The 22,948-nt window shown below is 39.8% G+C and overlaps 3 protein-coding genes across 3 annotated transcripts; 2 read left to right on the top strand and 1 right to left on the bottom strand.

The window, feature by feature from the left end:
- Positions 1-10,412: 10,412 nt before the first annotated feature.
- Positions 10,413-12,878, bottom strand: K441DRAFT_144620 (uncharacterized protein). Its single transcript, XM_067640152.1, has 6 exons — positions 12,788-12,878; positions 12,510-12,710; positions 12,180-12,456; positions 11,917-12,115; positions 11,539-11,859; positions 10,413-11,466 (listed from the first exon to the last, which is right to left on the bottom strand). Exons 2-6 carry the CDS (start codon positions 12,665-12,667, stop codon positions 10,457-10,459), a joined length of 1,965 nt encoding a protein of 654 aa, XP_067502874.1. The 5' UTR covers positions 12,668-12,710; positions 12,788-12,878; the 3' UTR covers positions 10,413-10,456.
- A 131-nt stretch (positions 12,879-13,009) lies between these two features.
- Positions 13,010-13,209, top strand: K441DRAFT_661706 (uncharacterized protein). Its single transcript, XM_067648914.1, has one exon. The coding sequence runs from the start codon at positions 13,014-13,016 to the stop codon at positions 13,188-13,190; it is 177 nt and encodes a 58-aa protein (XP_067502873.1). The 5' UTR covers positions 13,010-13,013; the 3' UTR covers positions 13,191-13,209.
- Positions 13,210-14,690: 1,481 nt separating this feature from the next.
- K441DRAFT_706219 (uncharacterized protein) lies at positions 14,691-17,911 on the top strand (the record flags this gene model as incomplete). Its single annotated transcript, XM_067653644.1, has 4 exons — positions 14,691-14,865; positions 14,941-17,561; positions 17,610-17,850; positions 17,887-17,911. Exons 2-4 carry the CDS (start codon positions 14,954-14,956, stop codon positions 17,909-17,911), a joined length of 2,874 nt encoding a protein of 957 aa, XP_067502872.1. The 5' UTR covers positions 14,691-14,865; positions 14,941-14,953.
- Positions 17,912-22,948: the final 5,037 nt, after the last annotated feature.

The following is a 22,948-nucleotide window of genomic DNA, read 5'->3' as shown; positions in this document are numbered from 1 at the left end:
GTAAGTACTTAAGAAAGTGCTTATAAGTCTAGTACGGAAACAGTTATTAAGCTTATTAAAGGACTTTAGATTAAAGATAACTTTATACTATAAAAGCGTAGTAACAGCGTAGATACTATAAGACGCTATTAACGCGCCCGCTTAAAGCTAGTGTGGTAGTTTAATTCCGCTAGACTATTTTGTTACCGTAAGGGGCTATATATACCCCTAGACCTAGCAGTTTATATAGAACTCCTATAGATCTACTATAGTAATGCCCTAGCTAGGCACTTTAGTAAGAAAAAGACTCTAAATCTACTCTCGCGTAAGTACTACTAGCCTAGTATAAATACGGACGTTGTAAACTATATCTCTACCTATAATTTATACCAACGTATATATACGCCTTAATATCGCCCTTATAGTAAGCTTTAAGCGCTGCCTTACTTAGACTAGCTATGGCAGGAGATTATAATAGACTTTATTATAGGCCTACCGCCTAGCAAACGAGGCGATAAGGTATATAACGCAATATATATAATAGTCGACCGCTATACTAAGATGGCCTTATATCTGCCTATAGTAAAAACTATTACTATAACTAAACTTACGGATCTCTTCTTTAATAAAGTAGTACGCCGTTTTAGAGTCCCTAGGGGGATTATATCTAATTACGGCAGTATCTTTACTAGTGAGTTTTGGTTGGAGCTATGCTTTGCTATAAAGATTAAATATAAGCTAAATACAGCCTTTTACCTATAAATAGACGGGTAAATAAAACGCTAGAACTAAACCTTAGAGTATTACCTCTGTATATTCTATAACAAAAAGTAAAGTAACTAGGTAGGCCTCTTATTACTAACTATAGGTATATAAAGTAGGGGATCTAGTTTTGCTATTAACTAAGAACCTTAAACTAAAAAGGCTAAGTAAGAAACTTATAGCACGCTTTATTAGACCTTTTAGTATAGCCGAACTAGTTAGAAAGTAAGTATATTAACTATATCTACCTATGTCTTACTATATCCACCTAGTATTCTATATTAGCTTACTAGAGCTATATAAATAACGTAAGGGCACTACTAGAGACCCTCTACTAGGGCCTATTAAGCTAGATAATTAAGCGGACTAAGAGGACTAATATAAGGTAGAAGAAGTACGTAGAAGGAAGGGATATAACTAGACCCTATAGTACCTAGTTAAGTGGAAAGGCTAGTTAGAAGAATATAATAAATAGGTTCTAGTAGAGGACATTAATAAGGACGTAAAGGAGACGTATAGTAGTTACTTTACCCTAAGGGGTAAACGGAAAAGAAAGTAGGTAGAAGAATAAAAAACTTTTAATTATAACTAAGGTTATGCCCTACTAGTAGGGTAACAACGGAATAATAGTGGAGTAATAGTAGTACGCCGATAGAAATATAGATACTCTATAGCTCCAACGAATCCTCCCTCTCCTCCCCTTCTTTTTCTTCCTCCTCCTCTCCCTCCTTATTCTCCTCCTCCTCTCCCTCCTTCTTATCCTCCTTACCCTTATCCTCCTCCTTATCCCTTATAATAGGAGGCATATTAGCCTATAAGTACTATTAGTATACGCTATAATGGCGAAACACCTACGCTATAATATGTACTAAAGCACGTATTATATTAAGAATTTCTTTAAGAGTATAACGGATGGCCTGTAATTCCTACACTTAGAGTAGAGGAAAGTCTTCGCCCTTTAGGCGCTGGCGGAGACTATACTTGGCGTTAGTATACACTAAGGCCTCAATATCCTTTATAAAGGACTTCTAAACGGCAGCGACGCGAGCGTTAAGGTTAGCTATATCTCTGCTAGTAACCCGCTAGCGCTTAGCCCTATTAATAAGGGTAAGTAGCTTATTTAGGCGGCTATAGAAGGCCTTAAGGACCTAGTCTGTTAGCTATTAGAACCTAAACTAACGTAATTAGACTTACTGGTTGGCACAACTTATTTAGTTATTAGTAGTACTCGTAATTGCGGTTGGCCTACTTGCCGTAAGTAGCCCGCCCAGCGGTGGCTACGCGCTTGGCGCAGCAGAGGCAAATTAGTTTAAGTAAGGCTGGGGAAGTACCTTATAAACAACGAGGAAGCTTAGACGGCGTCTAGTAGGGTTAGCGACAGCTATAAGCTAGTATAAAGAATACTTACGGAAGACTCGCTAACAGGCGGACTAGCGGCGCTACGCTTGCGATTTATAATTAATTGGAAGTTAAGAAGACGGCGAGTTGCAGGCTAAACGAATTAAAATTAAATGGGAAGGGAAATCTGGTGTTCTACCTTAGTGGGAACTTCTACCTTTATAGATCTTTATAAGGTCCTATTATTATATTATCCTATTATTATATTATCCTATTATTACATTGTCTAATTTACTTAAATTTATTAAAAACTTTTTATTTAGAGAAGGGCAATAATAGCACTCCTATTGTATAATAGCGTCGGCTAAGAACAGCCGCTTAAGAAGGGGGGGTAATTATTAGGCTATAGAGACGTACTAGCCGTAACTGGCTTAGCGCAGGCGAGGCGCCTATAAAACGTAGTCGCCCCGCATTAGAGAATAGTAAAATTCAGTTCTATAGTTCTACTTCATAAAGAACCAGATACTCTTTGCATCCCGCTACTGTTGTTACGTTACTATATGCCCTAAGGACCTTAGCGTCCTAATAGGTAGGTAGGTAGGTTAGTAGGTAGGTAGGTAGAAGAGAACCGTCGCTATATATTAAATTATCTAAAATAATATAATTTATTTTGCACTAACTATATAAGCTAAGCAAATACTATTAAGTATATAAGAAGAGCAAGATATATAGAATGCGCGAGGAGGGCATTATATATTAATTGCGCATTAAGTATAAAATGCGTAATTAGCTGCACTGTATTGTTAAATATAGCAGTATACTACACCATATTGTTAAATACGGCAGTTAGCTGCACCGCATTATTAAATACGGCAGTTAGCTGCACTGTATTATTAAATATAGCAGTATACGGTAGTATACTATATCGCATTATTAAATACGGTAGTATGCCGCACCGCATTATTAAATACGGTAATATGCCGTACCTTAGTTAATACTATACGCTACACGTTATAGTGCGCGGAATGCGCATTTAGCCGCTAAATGCTGCCAAATACTATAAAAATGCTGGTAAATTTTTTCCTGACGTCGCGCTCTCCATTTAGGAATTTTTATAGGAAGGTTAGTATTAAAAAAATCAATATTAGCTCTAGTAGTACTTAAGGTAATAAGTATTAATAGCTTAGTGTATATAGGTTTAGTAGGCCTAAAGGTCTTTAGGTAAGAGTTAGTAGTAGTAATCTAATTTAGTTATTATTTAATATTCTATAGAGCTGCTACTATATTATAAATATTGTTATAGTTATAGCTAGCGGCTGCATAACTAAGGCAATAAGTAACTTTTTTAAAGAGGCCCTTTTAGTCTTTAATATTATCTTAGGTAAGGGCTCTAGTATATTTCTAGAATTTAATATAGAATTTATTAAATAATTTAGTAGGGCTTATCTTTAAGGTATATAGTTTAGCTTAGCTAGTGGCTAATAGGTTATAGTTACGGTATATTAGGTTAAGATTATTAAGGACTTTCTAGTAGAACTACTACTTTTAAGGGCTGTTAATCTCCTATTAGGCGAAGAGTCTATTAAATAGTATACCCTTTATTCGCCTAATAATATAGCTAACCTTAATATCTTCTATAGGAAAAAGGTAGGCGCTCTAAGTTAGTTTTTCGCGGATTTATATCTTCTAGTGGCTATATTCCTTATAACCTCCCTAAAATACTAGGGGATTAGAGTAACATATATTAAACCCTATAGTGGCAGCTTAGGCTTAATTATTATAGCTTTTATTATTGCCGCTTTAGTAGGGGTTTCTATTAGGTAAAACTGCTTAGCGCTAATCCTCTATTAAGTATTAAGTAGGTAAGGTTGCCGGGGGCATAAAGACTTAAGTAGCGTTATTATAAATATACTTATTAATAATAATTTCAATTTACCGCCCGTCCCGGTCCCCCTAGTGGGTCTACGCAGGCTAATACCTTCTATAGGAAAAACTCTAACTTAGAGAAAACCCCACCTCGGGCCGCGCTGGAGAGATAGCAGCGTTCCGACATCGGAGCGCCGGCGGCTCGCCTTCTACCTGCCTTTAAGTCTGCATATTAAGCCAACTGGCCGCGCTTCGCGGACAATCTTACTCTGCCCCCTTCTTTCCTTATCCTTTTACCCTTATTCTTTTACTAGGCCGTTAAAAACGGACTCTGCACCTATACGTGGTGACGGCTACAAACCTAGGTCTTTAAAGTTTAGACTTAGAGCCAACGCAGAGACGTTATATAGCGTGCGATAGGACCTAGTGGTCGTGGTTATAAGCGTTACAGGTAGTAGTGAAAAATTTTCAGATGGTGAGATCTTAAAAACCACTACTGTGGCCCTCTACAATTTAGCTACGCTATTCTCCTATTAAGGCACCTATATAATCCAACGTGGATATACGGCATTTAATAGTATCCCCTAACCCCTAATAGAAAGTATTAACAACCTCTTATATTAACGAATAAGCGATTGCGAACGAATAAGTAGACGAATAAGTAAATATACGGCCCCTCCTAACCCCTAGGGCGATCGCCCGCGGAGTATGCGGTTACTCGCCGTTTTTGCTACTAAATACTACCTAGCAGCCTGGATTGCGACCTATGGTTTTCCCTATCTTCTTTTAACGGAGTAGTAACCCTTAGAAAGGGCCTAGCTGGGGCCTAGGTATAAAAGATACCTAAATACAATATAATATCCCGCTCGCTTATTAGTATTACGGTAGTTAGAATAGATAAATCCCCCTTACGCCTTTAATAGGCCCTAGGGGGGGGAAGGCATGGCGTATATAGTAATAGTTAGATAAGAAATAGTATATAGGGGATGGCCAAGATATAGGAAACAGCAGTATAGTAATTAATTGGCAAGGCTTAGCTAGGACGTAGTAAACCCTAGCTAGGGTAAGCTAGAGAAGGAAGCAGTAGTTTCTAAGGAGTTTAAATATTTAAGGAGGATAGGACGTAGCTATAGACCTGTAGGGCCGCCGCTACAGACGGATATAGCAAATTGGGGTTTTTTATCCTACTGAGGTGGCTTATAGGGTTTTTCTTTCCCCCTAGCAGCAAGGGTTTTTTCCCGTCAATATTACTTTTCCCTTATATATGGAGCAGTCTGCATAGGGCTAGATAGCATCCGTATTAGACGTTAATTAAAGAATTATTATTATTATTATTATTATTATTATTCTTTTACCAGTCCTCTAGGCTTTAAAAGGGCTGGTATCTACTTATGTCCTCTATATCTATTGCCTTTACTACCTAAAGCTGGGGTAACGCACCTAACTATACTAGCCATTTTGCTGCCGCTTGGGCGCTTTCTTTATTATTTAAAATATCCTAAAGGCGTTTAGAGGCGCATTTTGCTATAAAGTCCGCCCTTTAGTAGTGTGGACACTAGAATAGCATATGGTGGACTGTCTGCCTTATCCAGCTACATTCGCACCGCGGGAGAACCGCCGGTACACCGACGGATGCAAGCTATACATTAAGCCCTATTACCTCTATGCGAAGAAGAAATAATACTATAGCCTCTGCTTTTGTTAGGCCTTCATATAATGGGATTGTAGGTTTCCCCTATAGGGTCTTCCACGTGGTTTCTATGCGGTCTTTAGCCTTTACCTACTACCGTTGTCGCCATAAATATACTTATTAAGTTAAGATTATAGATATTTAATTATGCCTTCTTTTTTAGTAACCGTAGTAATAAGTACAATTTTAGCCTTTTTTAATCGTTAGACGTCGCGTTTAGATACGCGGAGGTTATCTTTAGTTTTTTAGTATATATTGTTGGTAAGCGCCTTATAAGCTTATAGGTCTTAAATAATATCGCAATTTTAGGCAGTATATATCTCGACTTATATAAGCTTTAAGTAGTAGTTCTATAAAAGGTAGTAGTATTTATTAGGTTTTTATGCTACTATCCTTATAAATATTTCGGCGTCTTATATTTTAATCTTAATAGGTAATAGCCCTTTCGCTTACTTATTAATAGTTATATAACTCTACAGTAGTAGAGTAATAGTTTGTAATACTAGCGCGTCCGTAGGCTTGTTACGGCAGCAGTAGTTCCTAAGGAGGTCAAACAGTAAGGTAGTAGAGCACCATAGGCGACTCGTAGGCGCTAAGTAGGCGAGTCCCAAAAGGCGGGGAGATAGATCACGGGGTTTTCTCATTTTTCTTAAATAGAGTTTTCTCCCCATATGTAAATAAGGAGTAGTCCGCGTGGGCCCAATAGGGATCCAAATCGGACGTTAAGCAATGAATTATTATTATTATTATTAATAGTTATATAGTTAATAAAGAATAAGATATTATTAGTGTCTACCTTATTAAGGTTGTTATAATCTCTTAAGCCACTAGGCTTCCCCTTAGGGGTTAAGGCTAGGGCTAATAAATTAAATTCTCCTAGGATTAATTAGCGGCGTAGGTTAAATATAGGTGTTAAATTGTTCTTTAGGTTTAATATAATAGCTAGTAAGAAATATTGTCTTACTATTATAGGTTTCTTAAAAGTATAAAGTAAGGTAACTTATAGACACGCTGCTTTTGGCAGCGTCTATAGTATTATAAAGACATAGAATTGGTTATAGGCTAAGCGTTAGTAATAAAAAAGGCGTAACGTAATGTTATGGGACGGAGGCAGTGGCTATAGAGCGTATGTATTCGAGGAGTCTACAAGACGTTACGCGATCGATCGTAAGGGTCGAGGGCGTAAGGAGGTGATATACCTACGCGTAGCTGACATAAGCTGTACGCGAGGTGTACGTAAGAGCACGGGACTCTCCTATAGAGGCCTCTGTGGTAGGGTTCCGTAACAGAAAGGAACTAAAGGCCAAAGTTTAAGCTATTATAATACTAATAGACGATTTAAGTAATATAAGGGAACTAATCGAGTAAGCTATTAAAGTAGATAACTGGCTATACTAAAGTAATAAGTTTAGTAGAATATAGTAAGGACTGGCTTATATAAAAAGGGCGCTATAGTAGGTATTTAAACTATAGTATAGCGTAGAGCTAATAGACTTAAGTAGTACTAAAGAAACCTAATAAAGAAATAAGAAATTATAGAAACTAAAAGGTTAAGAATTAAGTAATTATAGGACTAAGAAGTATAGGCTAAATTAGGGATGATAGTAATAGAAGACGTTTAGGCGGACTCTATCCCTTTGCCTGGTAAAATGTGTCCTATGGTTATCGATAAGATCTAGCTAATAGAATTAGGCTCTGTAATCGAATCTATATAGTTATAAAAGTAGTCAATTTCAATATATAGTTACTATATATACTTAATATTTGGAGTTAAGTCGCTTAATATATTGAGCTGGTGAAACAAAGTCTATATTATTAGAAGTACGATTAGAAGGCATAGTTGATTGATATATATTAATTAAATCTATATAGGTAATACGCGTACTTTTAATTCTAGTGTTTTAGTATTTTATATACGGTCTACCTTTTATAGAACACTACTAGGGGAAGGGATAGTAAGATAAGTGGTTTAAAAATAGAATTTATATAAATTATAGAAAATAGGGTTATTTTGCTAGAGATTATAGAGGTAGTTAAAGTAACTACGTGGTAAAGGAAACTGGACTAGTAGATTATATATATATATATATAGAGGGGCAATAATATGCTATAAGGAATAAAGAAATGTTTAATTAAAAGTTTTACGTTTTATTATAATAACATATACTAAGTTTATAAAGACGCTAAGTTTAGTATAAGCTATTAGCTATAAGAGCCAAAGATAAGAGGACTTTAGGGTATATAAGAGTTAAATAAAGAATAGAATTAACTTTATAAACTAGATTAGGATATAGAAGGTATATTTAGCTAAAAGTTAGCTAAAAAAGTTCTTGCGGACTAGTTTTACTAAAAGGTAATAGAATCTAAGGATTAAAACAATTAGACTATTAATAGCGACGATAAGGAAATAAAGGCGACTTACTGGGAGTATATAGACCTTAAGAATATAATAATAAAGGTAGAGACTAAGACCGCTATAGAGTAAGGTTTAGTAATGGGGATTGAGACTCCATTAGATATAATATCTATCGCTTTATAAAATGTAAAAGAAGTAGGATAGTAAGCTACTTTGGCATTTAATAAAGGTAAAGGGCTATAGGCTTAAGGTTCTTAGAACGAGATACAAGAGCTTTAAGACTTTAAAAAGCGGATAAAGATATAAGCTAGTTATCTGCAAGGATAAATTAAGGTAAAAAATCTAGAGGATTAATAGGATCGCTTTAAGGTTTAAGATTCTATAAAAAGGATAAGAACGTAAAATAGATACTTATAAAAACGGAATAAAAATATAAACCTAGAATAGGCACTAAACCCTATAGGCATGGAGGAAATAGTAATAGAGCTAGGACGCTAGGTAGATAAGTAAGTATAAAAGGCTAATAAGTAGTAGGGTAAGAAGAAAGAGTCCCTAAGACCTATAATAGGTAAATAAAGTATTTAGTCTAAAAGTTAAAAGGTTAACACTATAATTAAGAAGTAAGATAACTTTAAAGATTTATTAGCTAGGCGTAGACTAGAAGAAAATTAGAAAGAATTTAAAGAATAAATTTATGCATGGTAAGAGCAAAATTAAAACTATAAGCTAAGAATTCCAGGTCGATTAAGGGATAGAGTACCTATAAGAAAAATCACTTATAGGCTAAAGATAAGCATATTAAGGGCAAAGTAGTTATAAGAAATTAAATAAGAGGATTTTAAAATCTTTACTAAGGTCAAAGAACGATATATAAAAGGTTGCAACAATATAGTAATAAAAAGACACTTCTTTATAGATAGGTTATGTCAGGGCACTAAGCAGGCTGATGGAATGATACATATAATACTCTATAAGGAAGGATCTTAGGGGCTCAAAGGCCTCGAGAAGATATCTACACGATGGCCCGCGCGCTGTCACGTGACACGTCGCTGAGCTCAAAGAGACTGCCCAAGTACCCCCCCCCCTACTAATAGGTTATATACACTTATAGAGCTATACTAAATGTAGTATAGGTAGTAATATAATAATAAATAGGAAGGCTTTTATATATAGCTAGACAAATAAGTTGTTATAAATTAAGCTATATTAGAACGATATATAAGTTATATTAAAGGAGTATTTATTATAATGTTAAGGGACCTAGAATAATAATTAGAGGACTAGAGAAGTAGGTAACAAATCTTAGTACCTATTAATAGTAAATTAGCGATTAGATAAATTAAATAGACGTTTAAACTAAAAGTTAACCTAAGACACCCAGCGTATTATATATTACCCTAAGTATATATAGATAACTAATATAAAATATATAAAACGCTAAAGGAAAGAAATAAGAATTATCCTATAAGAATATATTAGGCGCTAGATAAGCGATGGTATAGAAATATTAAATATATATACAGCTAATATCTAGTAAAATTTTAGAAGTTAGATAACTTAATACTTTAACTAGGAAGATTTCTTATAGAAGAATACCTAAATAAATAATAGTAGTGGGAATACCTAGAGAATATATCTATAGTATATTAAGAAAAAGAAATAAATTAAGTATTAGCTAAAGGATAAGCTAAGTATAGTAGGATTAAGCTAATAGTTAGGAAAAGGCAAGGCCTATAGAACTAAAGGGAGCTAGTAGTAGAGCCTTAAACCCTTAAAGGAATTTAAGGACAATATCTAAATTTATAAGTTAATTAGTAAAAGTTGGGTACCGCCGACCTTTTTCCGGCGGCTCCATCGGTAACCACGCTCAGTTGTACCCTGACAGCTGGATAGCGTCTTTTGGCTCAGTCTGGCTGTTGACAATGCTTTAATACAAAGCGAGAGGCTCAATTCGGTCCGTGATTGCACCGCCCCGCTCCGCAGCCCCCACCTCTTATTCCCTGCACCAATCGCGTAAACTGGCTCTCCCCTCTATCTTGATTGCAGCTCTCGTGTCCTAACCTTACGGCTGGCTAAACGGCATACCAATGCTTTCCAAAGCTAGACGGGTTGTCTGCGCATCCGGCTCTTTGCGGATATTGTGGCGCTTCCAGACAGCGTCTAGGCCTTGGCTGGTCAACGCCATGTACTCTAGTCGCTTTGATGCCCCTGGCCATCAACCACAGTTCGCAATATCCTAGAGACCAAAAATGTTTGCCTGGGAATGGAAAAGGACAAACTTCAGGCTCTTGACGAAGCAAAGTAAAAAGAATGGATTCAGGTACTGCTCGGGGTACTTTACCTCAGACGTGTTGTTCGAAGTGTTACCCGGTCTCTAGCGGACACACCGGCCAATCCTCCATCTTCACCGAGTGCGGGAAAACCCAAAATTGAGCCTCTCAAAGAGCCTGGATATGCCGGGCTCTTTATGTATCGCCAAATCTAAGCCTCTCGTCATCATAGTCCACCTCGCCATCGTTGAAATCAGCTAGGCGCGGCACCGAGGCGTCCTGCCGGAGACAGGAAAGTTGTTTTCTCTCTGTGTCAAGCTCAAAGCTGATTTCTCTCTCCACAAACTCTTCTTGACTGCCTGAAAAATCCTCAAGGATCTCGAAAAGACTCTCCGGCGCAACCTGCCAGTGAATATGTCTTCTCGTATGGGCACTGGTTATCAGTAACTTAAAGATTGGGTAGTGGTAAGAGCCATAATTGTCATGGGTTAGCTCGCTGAGCTTCTGCAAAATATAACTCAAATCCTCCAGCCACGCCTCATTTTCGTAGAACGAAATTCCATCGACTACACAGAAAATTACTGCCAGTCCGCGAATCTGTCGGACGAGGCTTTGGAGTGTTTCGCAAAGACTGCTTAGGTCATTGTGACGCAAAGCCTCGCAGTACCGCCAGGAATTAATGAAGCGAAGATCAAAATCTTGATATCTGAGGACCTGAACTATCAAACTTCTAACGAGGCCTGTAGGGCCGCTGAGTGGATTGTTCAAAGCGGTATGTAGAAGTGGATCATTCGGAGCGGTATGCAGACCGCAGAAGAAGTGTATAGAAATTGCCATACGGGCTGCGTTAGCCAGACTGCACAAGAGTGTAGCACACAGGACACTCGTTGCCGAGATTCGTTCGAGAGCATCCGAGACACCATTCATATCCACAAGAAGCAGTGCTGACCTTTGTCCAGATAGCCAGTTTTGGAATTGCTCTGATTGTATCAAGGAGTACGACTGACTTCTAGACGTAGAATCAATCGTCGACGATTCTTTGAGCACATTTTCCAGATCTTGCAGCGCAATCATTTCATTCACACCGAGTAGCTGGTAGAGTTGTGGGGTCGAGATATATGAAACCGACGACTGCATTGGAAGAACGTCTCGAATTTCTGCAACAGTGGCGCTTATCAGCTTTTCCATCTCCTTTTTCTGTTGCCCTTTAGAGTGTCGTTAGCTCTTGCTGGCCACTCTGTTCACCATTTTGAAGGGAGAAGCTGATAGCGACTTACATTTCGCGTTCTCAAGTTGCTCGACAAGCATTGCGAATAAACCATTCTGACTTTCCACTCCTGCCTCTTTCCTTTGTGCCAACATGCGTACCGACTCGTCTATACTCTCTATCTTGGCCTTGATTCCTATCTGCACCTCCTGAATATGAGCTAATTGAGGCTCTGCGCAGCGCAGGCGCTCGGTACTTTCGGTAATACTCTGATCTCGTAGATTGTCGACCCAATTTCGGAGGTCCGATGTCCTGGCTTCTAAGTCCGCCACACGACTGTCTATGACTGCGCCCGTATTTTCGCCTTCGAAAAATGCCCCAAGAGATTTCTCTACACGTAGTTAAGATTCTAAAGGCGTTGTGCAAAGGAAAATGAAACAAGGCTTACTTGACGGTTTCTCTAGTAACCATTTAATCATACCTGCAATAGCATCTATCAAAGAATAGTGAAGAGAGGTGGCTAGATGCTGCAACTTCCGGTCATCTGGAAAAATCATTCGCTTCTGATTCGCCATTTCTATTATTTCCGGAACCCTTCCAAAGGTTTCGAAGATTTGCTTTCGTTTCTTGGCCACGGTGCGTGCAGCCTATTATGCAGCATAATTCAGTAGTTGAAATTAATACGTGAGCATTGGGCTGTGGTTTACAAACCGCAAGTACTAGTCGAAGACCCCCGCACAATAATGACAGGTAATTATTAGAAGATGGTATTAAGTCCACCCATGGGTTGATTGCAGGTTCTAAGTCGCCTACTTTGCGGAACCCTCTTCTTATGACCCCCTTCATTCCTTGGCTAGCCTCGGCGTACAACCTCTGACTCTTATCGACTTCATCTAGAATATCGTCCCAAGTCCAGATGCGGTCAAGATCGATGAGTGCCGATTTGCCTGCTGCCTGCTTATATCTAGCCAGCGCTTCCTCAAGATCACTGATAATCATTAGCAACACTAATGGAAAAGATAGTTCAACTGTGCTTCTTACTGTTGAGGATTTCTCATCCTAAATTCGGCATTGTGGTAATCGAAGAAAGAGGGCGTACCCAAAGCGGCGTGCAGCATAGGTCCATTGCTTGTAACATGATTTCTAGCAGGCTCCGCAACGCTCAATGATGGAACGTTGTATTTAATGGTTCCGGCCATAATGACTCAGGTGTGATCTCCGAGCTTCCTATGACTGGTGAAACTTTGTGTATAGTATGTCAGTATCTAACCGCTGAATCACGGAAGGGTGGAAGTTAAGCACGATGGACAAAGACGTACACAGAGTATCGAACAGTACGGCAGCAAAGAAAAGCGTATCGAAATGAAACTTGAGGGAGCTTTCGAACTAGACTTGGTAACAAGCAAGCTGATTTAAGCTAAGCAAGCCTGATTAAGCAGTCAAGCCATATAAATTGTCAAGCAAGCCAAGCGTATGGTTCAAGCAAGCTGAGATTGGGTCTCAGCTTGGCTTGCTTGCTTGTTACCCAGTCTGTTTCGAACAGTGATGGAATTGGATTGGCGTCTATTTGGATTGGCAGTGGAGATCCAACTGGATCTGGATCTGGATCCTCTGATTTTGACGCCGGCGTGGCGTGGATTGAAGTTCATGGAGCTCCTGGCGCGCCACAGCTTATACCTTATCGAGAGGGAAGTTGGGCGCTATGCAGTCGGTGCGCAGTGAATAGCCAATTGGAGGAGTAAGTGATGACTACGCGTCCCTTGTAATAGTGTTAGCCACCAAATTAAGAACGCCCAATTATTGCTGCTCCCTTGCCGCTGCTAACGTTACCGTAGCCTTGCTGGTGGTGTGTGTGGAGACTCCATGGCGAAGCTATCACGTGATTGCAGGAAGCTCCTGTGGACATCTGCCTACCACCCCCCTATTAATAGCTTATAATGTTGCCCTTAATGAGGCCGTTCCTCCCTCTACTAACCTCTATTACTACCTCTCCCTTGGTGTTATTTGCTATGCCAAGGCGCCACGGAGCAAGAGGCTATTAGGGCAGAAGATAACGCGGAGTAGGTGAAAAGCTGCTGGAAGACTCGCTGCTATTAAGGTTGACGACAATAGTAATACATTAAGCGAGGTAATACTGATTAAGGATAGCAATAATTCTGAAGAGGAGGATAAGGAGGATGAGCTAGGGAGTAATATAGTTAATCCTATAATATTTGCTACCCACTACCTTCCTTAACCAACACTAAAATCGTGCCAAGACCTCTGTGCTGACAGCTGGATATCCAGCAGCGCTCCTGGAGCGCCGCCAAGGATTACATCAGCTGGCGTGGATTTGAAGGCTGCCGCCAATCCAGTTCCATCACTGGTTTCGAACGAGCTCGGTGCACCTGAAGGGGCTGCGCTCACTGCTAAAAATGGCTCAAAGCTCATGGGGGGAGTAAATATGCATCTAGGCATAGTTTCAACCTAGCATATATGAGTTTGGGGGCCGTTAGGCCTTGCACTACGGAAAAGTGGCTGGTTAACCAACAAGCAAGAACGCTTAGCCGAAGTGGTTCTAAATTTGGCTCTTCTCGCAAGGCTGAGAATACTTCAACGTTATTGGGACCCACCGACAAGAAATGACCTGATGCGGCATTGCATGCATGAACATGCATTGCCAGACCGGTGAGCTAGATATCCAACGCTGCAATCGGAAATTTCGGATATTGTTGAGGTGATCTACATTATGACTTGCTATTAAGCAAGCAAGCCAAGCTAGCTTGGCTTGCTTGACTATTTACATACGCTTGATTGATGACTAATCAAGCAAGCAAGCCAAGCTAACAAGCCAGCTTGCTTATTAGCAACTCTGAATTAATTTAATTTTAGTCTGTTACTGTCTACATAGCTACAGTGGTGGAATTGGATTGGCGTGGAGTGGAGAGAGGGTCCCAATCCACGCCAGCGCTCCAGCCGCCATCCAGATGTTTATACCTAACTAGACTTAACGGTTACCTAAACAGGCTAGCACGCCAACTCCACGCCAATTGGCGTGTTAGCGCGCTCCAATCTAGTTCCATCACTGCATAGCTAGACCGGTGAGCTAGAAAAATCCTACGCTAGAATCAGAAATCTAAGGTATTGGGCTGGTCTACATGCATCCCTTTAGGCGCGGAGGGGGGCAAAGGTTTTGTCTGAATGCTGAAGTGGGTTGTTGATCCATCTTAATTTTAGGTCAACGTTTGCAGCCTTGTCGTTTCCCCATCATCTCCAGACATTTTCTTCATCAACTTGAACCTTTATCTACGGCAAAGGACTTTTTCTCGGATAATTCTAATTTCATCTTCCTCTACTCATAGTTCGGGTTTATTCGAAACTGCCTAATCTTGGTCTGTATGCTCTTGCATGGAGAATTGTATGACATCTCTTATCAGGTTTAGCATCAACTCTTTAGACCGTAAAGTTTGTAAGAAAGCTCACCTTTGAATAGTTCATAGCCTACTATGGAAGAACCAAACAATAGTTTTTCATTAGGGAAGCCAAATTCATCTCTACCTCCAGAACAACAAGATCCAAAGACCCGATTATCACAGCCTTACAATACAAGTACTCACCAAGGTTGCGTCAGCCCTGACGGCCATATTGAGAATCTGGAGACGGAACATGTCTCCGAAACTCGGTCCACGAATGACGATCCTGGCGATCCTGCGAACGGCCAATTGAAATCTGATTCTCGAGGCACGCGTCCACCATTTCTTCCTCATCAAGACAAACAATTATCAAGCGATGAATCATCAAGCGATGAAGAAGAAGTAGAGGATTTTGAACATGGTAAACTTGAAGAGAGAATCAAGAAGGCGCCCAAACGATTACTACAGGCTTCCCAGTACAAACAACTTTTAGAGGACAGGGTTGCCTCTCTAGAAAAGAGATTACAAGAGCTGGACGGCCATGACGAGCTCACTACGAATAAGAAAGACAAAGCGTCTGCAGCCGAGAACAAGCCTACGATACCCGAAATCCGACGTGTCAAGTGGACGGAATTCAAAAACAAATATAAGAATGATAATATGTACGCGCTCGAAGTCCTAGTCGGAGGTGCGAGGTATTGGTACCAGCGTCGAAAGGACGAGCAAGTCCGACGATGGAATCTGGGAAATGAAGGGTTTTTGGAAGATTTCTCAACCTCATCTGCAGGGCTCTCAGAGAGCGAAAGCCAGGTACCCGAACGCGTCCGCATCAACTCGAAACCATTGTTGACTATTCTTTCCGACATTGCATCGGAGGATTGGAATATGGAACCTCGAGTGTTTCTGAGACCTTACAAACTATTCATTTGCCACGAGAACGAAATTCGAGACTTCTACAAGAAGCTGGAGATTAAATGGGCAAAGAGCGGTGGGGCAACTAAGAACTCATCAGATGACATAGAAAGCACCAGCAACATGAATGCGGTCGATTTCAGTGACAACCAAAGAGTACAGGGTACGAATTCCTCAGATCATAATGACAGAGTTGTTGGAACGCTGCCAGGCACCATGCGGATGTCGAACCCAATAGTTGCAACTGAGGAACAGCTGAACAAAGAGGGAACTGCAGGAGCTAGGAAAGCCAATTCGGAAGGTCTAGTAGGAACTCTCGAAGCGTTCAAAGATCTCAAGTGTCTTGTCGATTTTATGGATACGGACCTTGCTCCGATCATACAAGCTTATCAGGACACCACTAACCGGAAGATTCGATTTCAAGATCTCTTTTTCCTATTTAAGCCAGGGCAAGAAATCTACGCTCCAAAGAAACGTGTGCTTGAGGGCGATGGCTCTGGGAAACCTCTCAAGGCTACTAGCTTGGAGAGATACCAGACGGCATACAGGGTCATTCACTGCTCCGGAGGACGTCCGTTTCTCAACGGGAATAACACTGACAACTCGCACATTAGCTTGAAAGACCGCATGGATTCGTTCGATTTGTTTTGCTACTACATCGATTTCAATGGATCCGAATTTTCACCATGTTATCACGGCTTTTCCATCGCCCCTTACGAAGGAGAGCGCGAGATCACTTCCCTTGAGATTTACCCGTGGCAGTATGCAGAACGCAAAGATGCTCTTCGAGAAACGCTCCGAGAGAGAGGCGAGAAATTCAGAAGCTTCATCAAGGCAAAGCATATGTACTACAATGGGTCTACACTGGAGAGCTACCCAAATGGCGGCGAAATCGAAGGAGAACCACTGCTACATTCAGAAACGGTCGATAGCGAGGTGATTGTTGATTTTGCTCAAGGTATCGAAGCCCATCCAGACTGGGTTATTGAGGAAGTTCAGACTACTTCACTTACAGAGTCGGAGCGGCTATCTTCAGAGGACTATCCCACAAGGTTATGGAAAGACCGTGACCATAGAGACCGTGACCACAGAAACTTTATCCTGAAAAACAGGCCGTCTAAACAACACGCTCAACAGAAAAACGAGACCATTTTCGTCGAATATATTCACAGGGAGTATGAATCCGAACGTGGAATTTTCATTGAAACTATATCGAAAGACCCTTTCCTGAACTCCGATGAGACCTCCGGAGAATCGGACCCCAGAAACAAACACTTCCGGGACCAAGATCTCATTCTCCTCCCGTCAAGAGTTATTGGTTACGTTCTCCGTAACCGCAGATGGGCTCTTCTGAATATCAATCATTTGCGACCAGTGAAAGCCAAGAGCGAAGGATTTAACAGTCTCAAACTTCCACGTGGTCACAAGGCTATGGTTAAAGCATTAGTCCAATCTCACTCAATGAAAGCGGAAGTCAACGAGTATAACGATGACATTGTGGATTATGACGTCGTCCGCGGCAAGGGCAGAGGCCTAATAATACTCTTACATGGAGTTCCTGGTGTAGGTAAAACTTCCACGGCTGAATGTGTAGCAGAAAGCACAGGGAAACCCCTTTTTCCTATCACTTGCGGCGATCTCGGAACAGAGCCAGGAGAAGTAGAAGATTCACTCCGCGAGAAGTTTCATCTGGCTCAAGTATGGGACTGCGTCCTTCTGATTGATGAAGCTGACGTTTTTCTTGCCGAGAGATCAAGGACTGATCTCAAACGAAACGCGCTTGTTTCTAGTAAGTCCTCTACTTATTTCTTATCACTAAATCTAACATTAGTTACAGTATTTCTCCGGGTGATGGAATATTACACCGGTATTCTCTTTCTGACGACCAATCGAGTTGGAAGTTTAGACGAGGCATTCAAATCTCGTATTCATATTAGTCTTTATTATCCGCCACTGGCGAAGAAGCAGACTGAACTTATCTGGCAAATGAACCTTGAGAGGACAAAGAAGCTGGACTTGAAACGCAGCAACACCAGCACTATTCCAATCATGCATATAAAGGAAGAAGAAATAATGCAGTATGCTATGCAGCACTTTTAGGAGCACGAGTATAGTAAAGGGAGATGGAACGGTAGGTAAATTCGGAACGCCTTTCAGACTGCATCCGCGATTGCCTTATTTGAAGCTCATGAAAAAACCGAGAGTCTTCGCGAGGAAGTCCCTATCGCCGAGCCTGTGACCCCTGTACTGGACAAAAAGCACTTTGAAGAGGTCGCAAAAGCTACGAAACAATTCGATGACTATATGAAGGAGGCCATTGGAAAGACTGATGCAGATCGAGCATTCTATAGACGAGACCGAGCCGACGAGTTCGGTTTCCACGGCGGACCGCCACAGCAGAGTCCTATGCACTATACGCCTCACCGGCCGCATCAGCCAACAAACAACCCGCCAATGTACAATCAGCCAGTTAATCAACCGATGTACAACCAGCCACTAAATAATCAGACTCAATGGAGTACTCCTTCTAAACCTGGACCACCAAGACCACAGCATATAGCGAGCCAGATGGGAGGTTTTCCGGAAAGCTATACGCATGTCGACGGCTATGCTCCAGGAATGCCGGATATGCAATGGCCGCAGCAACCTATAGCACCGGATGATGAGGATTTTGACTAATTATCTGGATATGAATTGATAATGAGACTAAGGGTAACTATACAGTATTCGGGGGAATATCACAAGCCTAAAAGTATCGGTGCTTAAGTCTATTCAGACTGCAGTAGTGTAAAGCGGCCTATTCTTTTCCTTTCTTTAATCGCGTGGGCGTAGGCCTTATGTAGGGCTAGGGAGCTTAAGTTCTGTACTCTGCCTTACCAATATAATACACTTTTGCTTGTATAGCCCTTTATTAGATCTATTCCCTCAGTGATCTTGTTGACATACCCTGATATACTGTCGACCGTGCGATGTTACCTTCCGATTGGGCAACACACTGTAGGGAAAACTGTCGACCTGGTGCCGATCACTACTATATTGGGGTTAGATCAGGGGGGTGCCTATGACTCATCTACCGTGTATATAGCCTCATTTTCTTCATAGATCAATCGACAAACTTCTCATTCTTGATTTTCCCGTCGACAAAAACACAGTCGACGGTCCTATATTCTCAAGTTTCCAAGGATGGGTCACGAATTGGAATGATCAAAGCCACTTCGTCTTATAATAACAAAAGCGTAATTGGTCCCTTACGTTATAAGATCTAGAACATAGAATCCAATACGGTCTCTTCTGCTTTTATTCTAAACAATATTATATAGGACTTGCGCGTTATATATAATAAGCTCTAACCTTAAAATTATGTGCGCTGGAAACCTTCTACTTAAATTTAACACTATATATAGTTTTAGGACAACGGTAAATGGACACCCCCTAATTGATACGCGGACACCCCCCACCCCCCACTAATTGAGTTTAGTTCCTTCCCGATCAAGCTAGAATATCACGTGAATTTAAGTTGTTTGCATCCGTATCAGTGCGCGATTGTCGCGCTCCTAGACCTAAAACCTCGCATTTGCCTTACTCTAACTGTTGAGTGCCGCCCGGCTAGATCTCGCACGGGTTATATCTGCACTCCTGATAACGGTGCAAGGGATAAAGAAAAAGAGACTATATATATATGAGGTAGGTGGCAAAGGCTAACGACGATTTAAAACTGTTACGTTATTGCCACCTGATCGACACATCCATCCCCTATTAACCATCCCTTATCTTACCTTACCTTTTACTTTACCCTTTATCTTATCCTTTACCTTACCCTTACCTTACCTATTACCTCTCGCCCTGAACGAATTATAAAATCCTAGTTATTACATCTATTTTATTAAATACTAAAATAGGATTGGATAATAAATTAACAAAATAGGGTAAAGAGCGATAAAGAATAATAAGATAAGCGCGTAATGATTAGGAAAAGGTCCTATATATAAGGAAAGTATAGTTTTAAAGATGCATTTTGTGCTTAAGGGTTACTTTACAAACGTTGCATTTAATCTTACCCTACTATAGGAGTTTAGAGAGATGCCTGTTTCAGAAATGTTTTATAAGAGTAGCTAGAGTGTAGTTACCTTAGAAGCTCAGACCAAGAAATCATTGTGCGGATATAGGAATATCCGCACCGTCCGCTAAGCTAATTTAGGACAGCAATCGATTTCTGTTAATCGGAAGTCCGTGCACCGATTGTAAGAAAAGAATGATGACTCTGTCTATTGAATGGTGGCTCTAGAGCCTCTATATATCTATAGGAAAGGTGTAGGAAATAAGAACGAGAAGGGGGTAGGGGGGTGGCAATGGAAACAAGGGGTAGGTGACTGAGTCAATGATCGAGTCAATGATTAAGTTAATGACTGAGTCAATGGGAGGCAGCTGAGTCGGTGATAAGATAACCTAATTCAGGTCGACACACCCCCCCAGCTGATTGACTGGTAGGTGATTAGCTGGATATACCTAAATAGGAAATATCCATAGTGTTAAACTAAATAGAAACTATTTAAAAGCAAGAATTTAATAAGGAAATCGTGTAAATAGGTTAAATAGTATAGTCAAATCTAACTATAATAGGGTCTTAATATTAATTAGATTCAGTTATTAAATAAAGCTCTCGTGCTTCTGCCTTAGCAGGGCCTTCGTAAGACTATTAGCTGTCATATTAGTAGTAGGGACCCACTTAATTACAATTGAGCCCTTCTGAACTTCTTGGCGAAGCCAATGCTGGTAGATATCTACGTGATAAAGCTTTATGCTTAATTGGGGTCCGTTCTTAGTAAGCAGTCAAATTATCTATAGGTTGTTGCAGCCAATTATATACTCCTTATTCGTGTGGAGTTGTATAGCTTAAAAAAAGCGCTGCCACTAAATTAATTCGGTAGCTGCATTTAATAGAGCCTTAAGCTCAGCTTTAGTACTTAATGTCGTAACTGTCTTCTACTTAGTGGAGCGCCAGTTAATTGCTCCCCTAAATAGTAAAAATATAAAGCCTTTAGTGCTCTTCCGACTAATAGGATTATTGCTAAATATAGCGTTGCTCACATAAACGATAATCTAACTTCCAATATTCCTATTTAAGTATTTAATTACCAGGGTTTTCGTTTAATAGAGGTATGCAATTACTTAATTAACTACGGCTTTATATAGGGGTAACGGATTGCAAAGGAATTCTATAAGCTTGCTTAAGGCTTAAGCAACGTTAGGTCGTGTAATATAGGTAGTATATAGTAGTGAGCCGACCTTCTGTTAATATATATAGACCTACTGCTTAGAGGCCTATTCTGGATTAGGTAAGAGATTGTCCGTACTTATTAGCGTATATATTAGACAATAATCTTTTAGATAGAAGGTGCTAGCAATCTTATTAATATAGAAATCTTAATAGAGCTAAAGCTTCTGTTAAGGTTAATCGCGGAGGATTCTAATTCCTAAGAACTAGGTTAGTTCTCCTAGGTTCTTAATCTCATACTTCTTTGTTAGCTCTTTCTTAAAGAGTTAAAGCTTTAGTAGGTCTTCTATATGGTAGGCTGCTACAATATTATTGATATAAAAGAATACGATTAGCCAGTTGTTGTAAAATAGGCACAATTCTCTATTAACTGCCGTTAGACCTAGGGTTGTTAGGGTAGTTAAGAACTTATTAAGCTAAAGCAGTAGTAATTGTCTGAGGCCGTATAAGGCTTTTCGAAGGAGCAGATACCTACCCTTTTGTTAAAAGCTATCTAGAAACTTAATATAGACTATTTTATTAATAAGGCTGTTAGCGAAGGCGTTAACTACATTACACTGCTAAGTCTCTAGATTGTATACAGCAACGATCGCCATTATAGCCCTAAATATTTTTGCTGTAAGGGTTACTATATATATGTCCTTTTTGCTAGGTTGTTATAAGTCACCTTATATATAAAGATAGGCTTTAAATTTAACTAGATATCTATTAGTATTAAACTTATAAGTAAATACCTAGGTAACGGGTAAGACGTTAAGTGATACTATCTATACAACGGTCTCAAATGTCCCTCGCTACTCGAGATTACTAAATTCCTTATTGGCGGCTTTCGCAAAGCCATCTTTATACGGGTGAGCTTAAAGCTCCTTTTAGCTGCGAGGTGGTAATAGAAGCTTATCGCGGTATAATCGCTTCTAGTAATATTTAATTCTGGTAGTAAAAGCTCTATAGAAGGCAGGAAGGGTATTTAATTACTTAATATCTATAAGATAAGCTTCTTAACGCGTTAAGGGCTTCTTAGTTCTTCTGCTTATTACAATATTAATATTACCCATATCGCCGTAGATCTCCTATCTTAGATAGGCTTGTTCTCTAGAAATGAGTTTAAATTAGGGTTTTTACTTAATTAAGGTACTTAACGGCTCTATATTAGTAGTATTTAATTAAGGTTCTAGTATCTTAGCTAGGGTAGGGAGGCCTAGTATAGAGTCGTCCTTAGAGGCTTATGGGCTGATTATATTATCGTCCTAATCTGTCGCTTAATCTTAATTTTTATTAGCATCCACCTATTAACTTCCACTAATATTTACCTTGTCCTCCTTATCTAACGTCTTATCTAACATCTCGTTAAGCTCTTCCTAAAGCGTCCTGTTGATATTTAATATATTAATTACCTCTAAAATTTGATCCGCGCGTTTCTGGAGTAGATTCGTAAGATTTGGCTAACTGTCATTATAGAGCAATTGCTTATTAAACGTTACATCTCTTATTTAAATTACCTTTTTTTTGCTAGGTATATAGACCCTAAAGATATTCGTTAACTAGTACCCTACTAGGTATCTAATATAAGCCCTTAGCTTAAGCTTTCGTATACGTAGGATTTTATATTTAAGTAGGTAAGCTCTACAGCCGTATATTTATAGGTAAGCTATATTTAGCTTTAATAGTAAGAGCCCTAGTGCTAACTAAAGCTTCTTAAAAGGTATTATCCAGCTGAGCTGGGCGCTTGGTATCTGATTAATTAGATACGTTATAGCCTTAGTAATTTCTAGCTAGAGCTCTTCTAGTAATTAAGCTTTAATCTACATGCATTAAGACTTAATAATAATTACCCCCCTAGAACGTTTAGTAGAACCATTCTAAGACTTTATATATAGGGCCGACTGTTCTAGTAATATTCC

Source organism: Cenococcum geophilum (assembly GCF_001692895.1).
Source record: "Cenococcum geophilum 1.58 unplaced genomic scaffold K441scaffold_27, whole genome shotgun sequence".
Lineage (NCBI taxonomy): Eukaryota > Fungi > Ascomycota > Dothideomycetes > Gloniales > Gloniaceae > Cenococcum > Cenococcum geophilum.
Note: the sequence above shows the minus strand (reverse complement) of the source record. Positions and strands in the feature narration are given on the sequence as shown.

Coding starts and splice junctions, on each gene's coding strand:
- K441DRAFT_144620 (XM_067640152.1), bottom strand. CDS start 12,667: ATGGCCGGAACCATTAAATACAACGTTCCATCATTGAGCGTTGCGGAG. Junction 12,457..12,509: donor AGGATGAGAAATCCTCAACA/GTAAGAAGCACA, acceptor AATGATTATCAG/TGATCTTGAGGAAGCGCTGG. Junction 11,860..11,916: donor GTTACTAGAGAAACCGTCAA/GTAAGCCTTGTT, acceptor AACTACGTGTAG/AGAAATCTCTTGGGGCATTT.
- K441DRAFT_661706 (XM_067648914.1), top strand. CDS start 13,014: ATGGAATTGGATTGGCGTCTATTTGGATTGGCAGTGGAGATCCAACTG.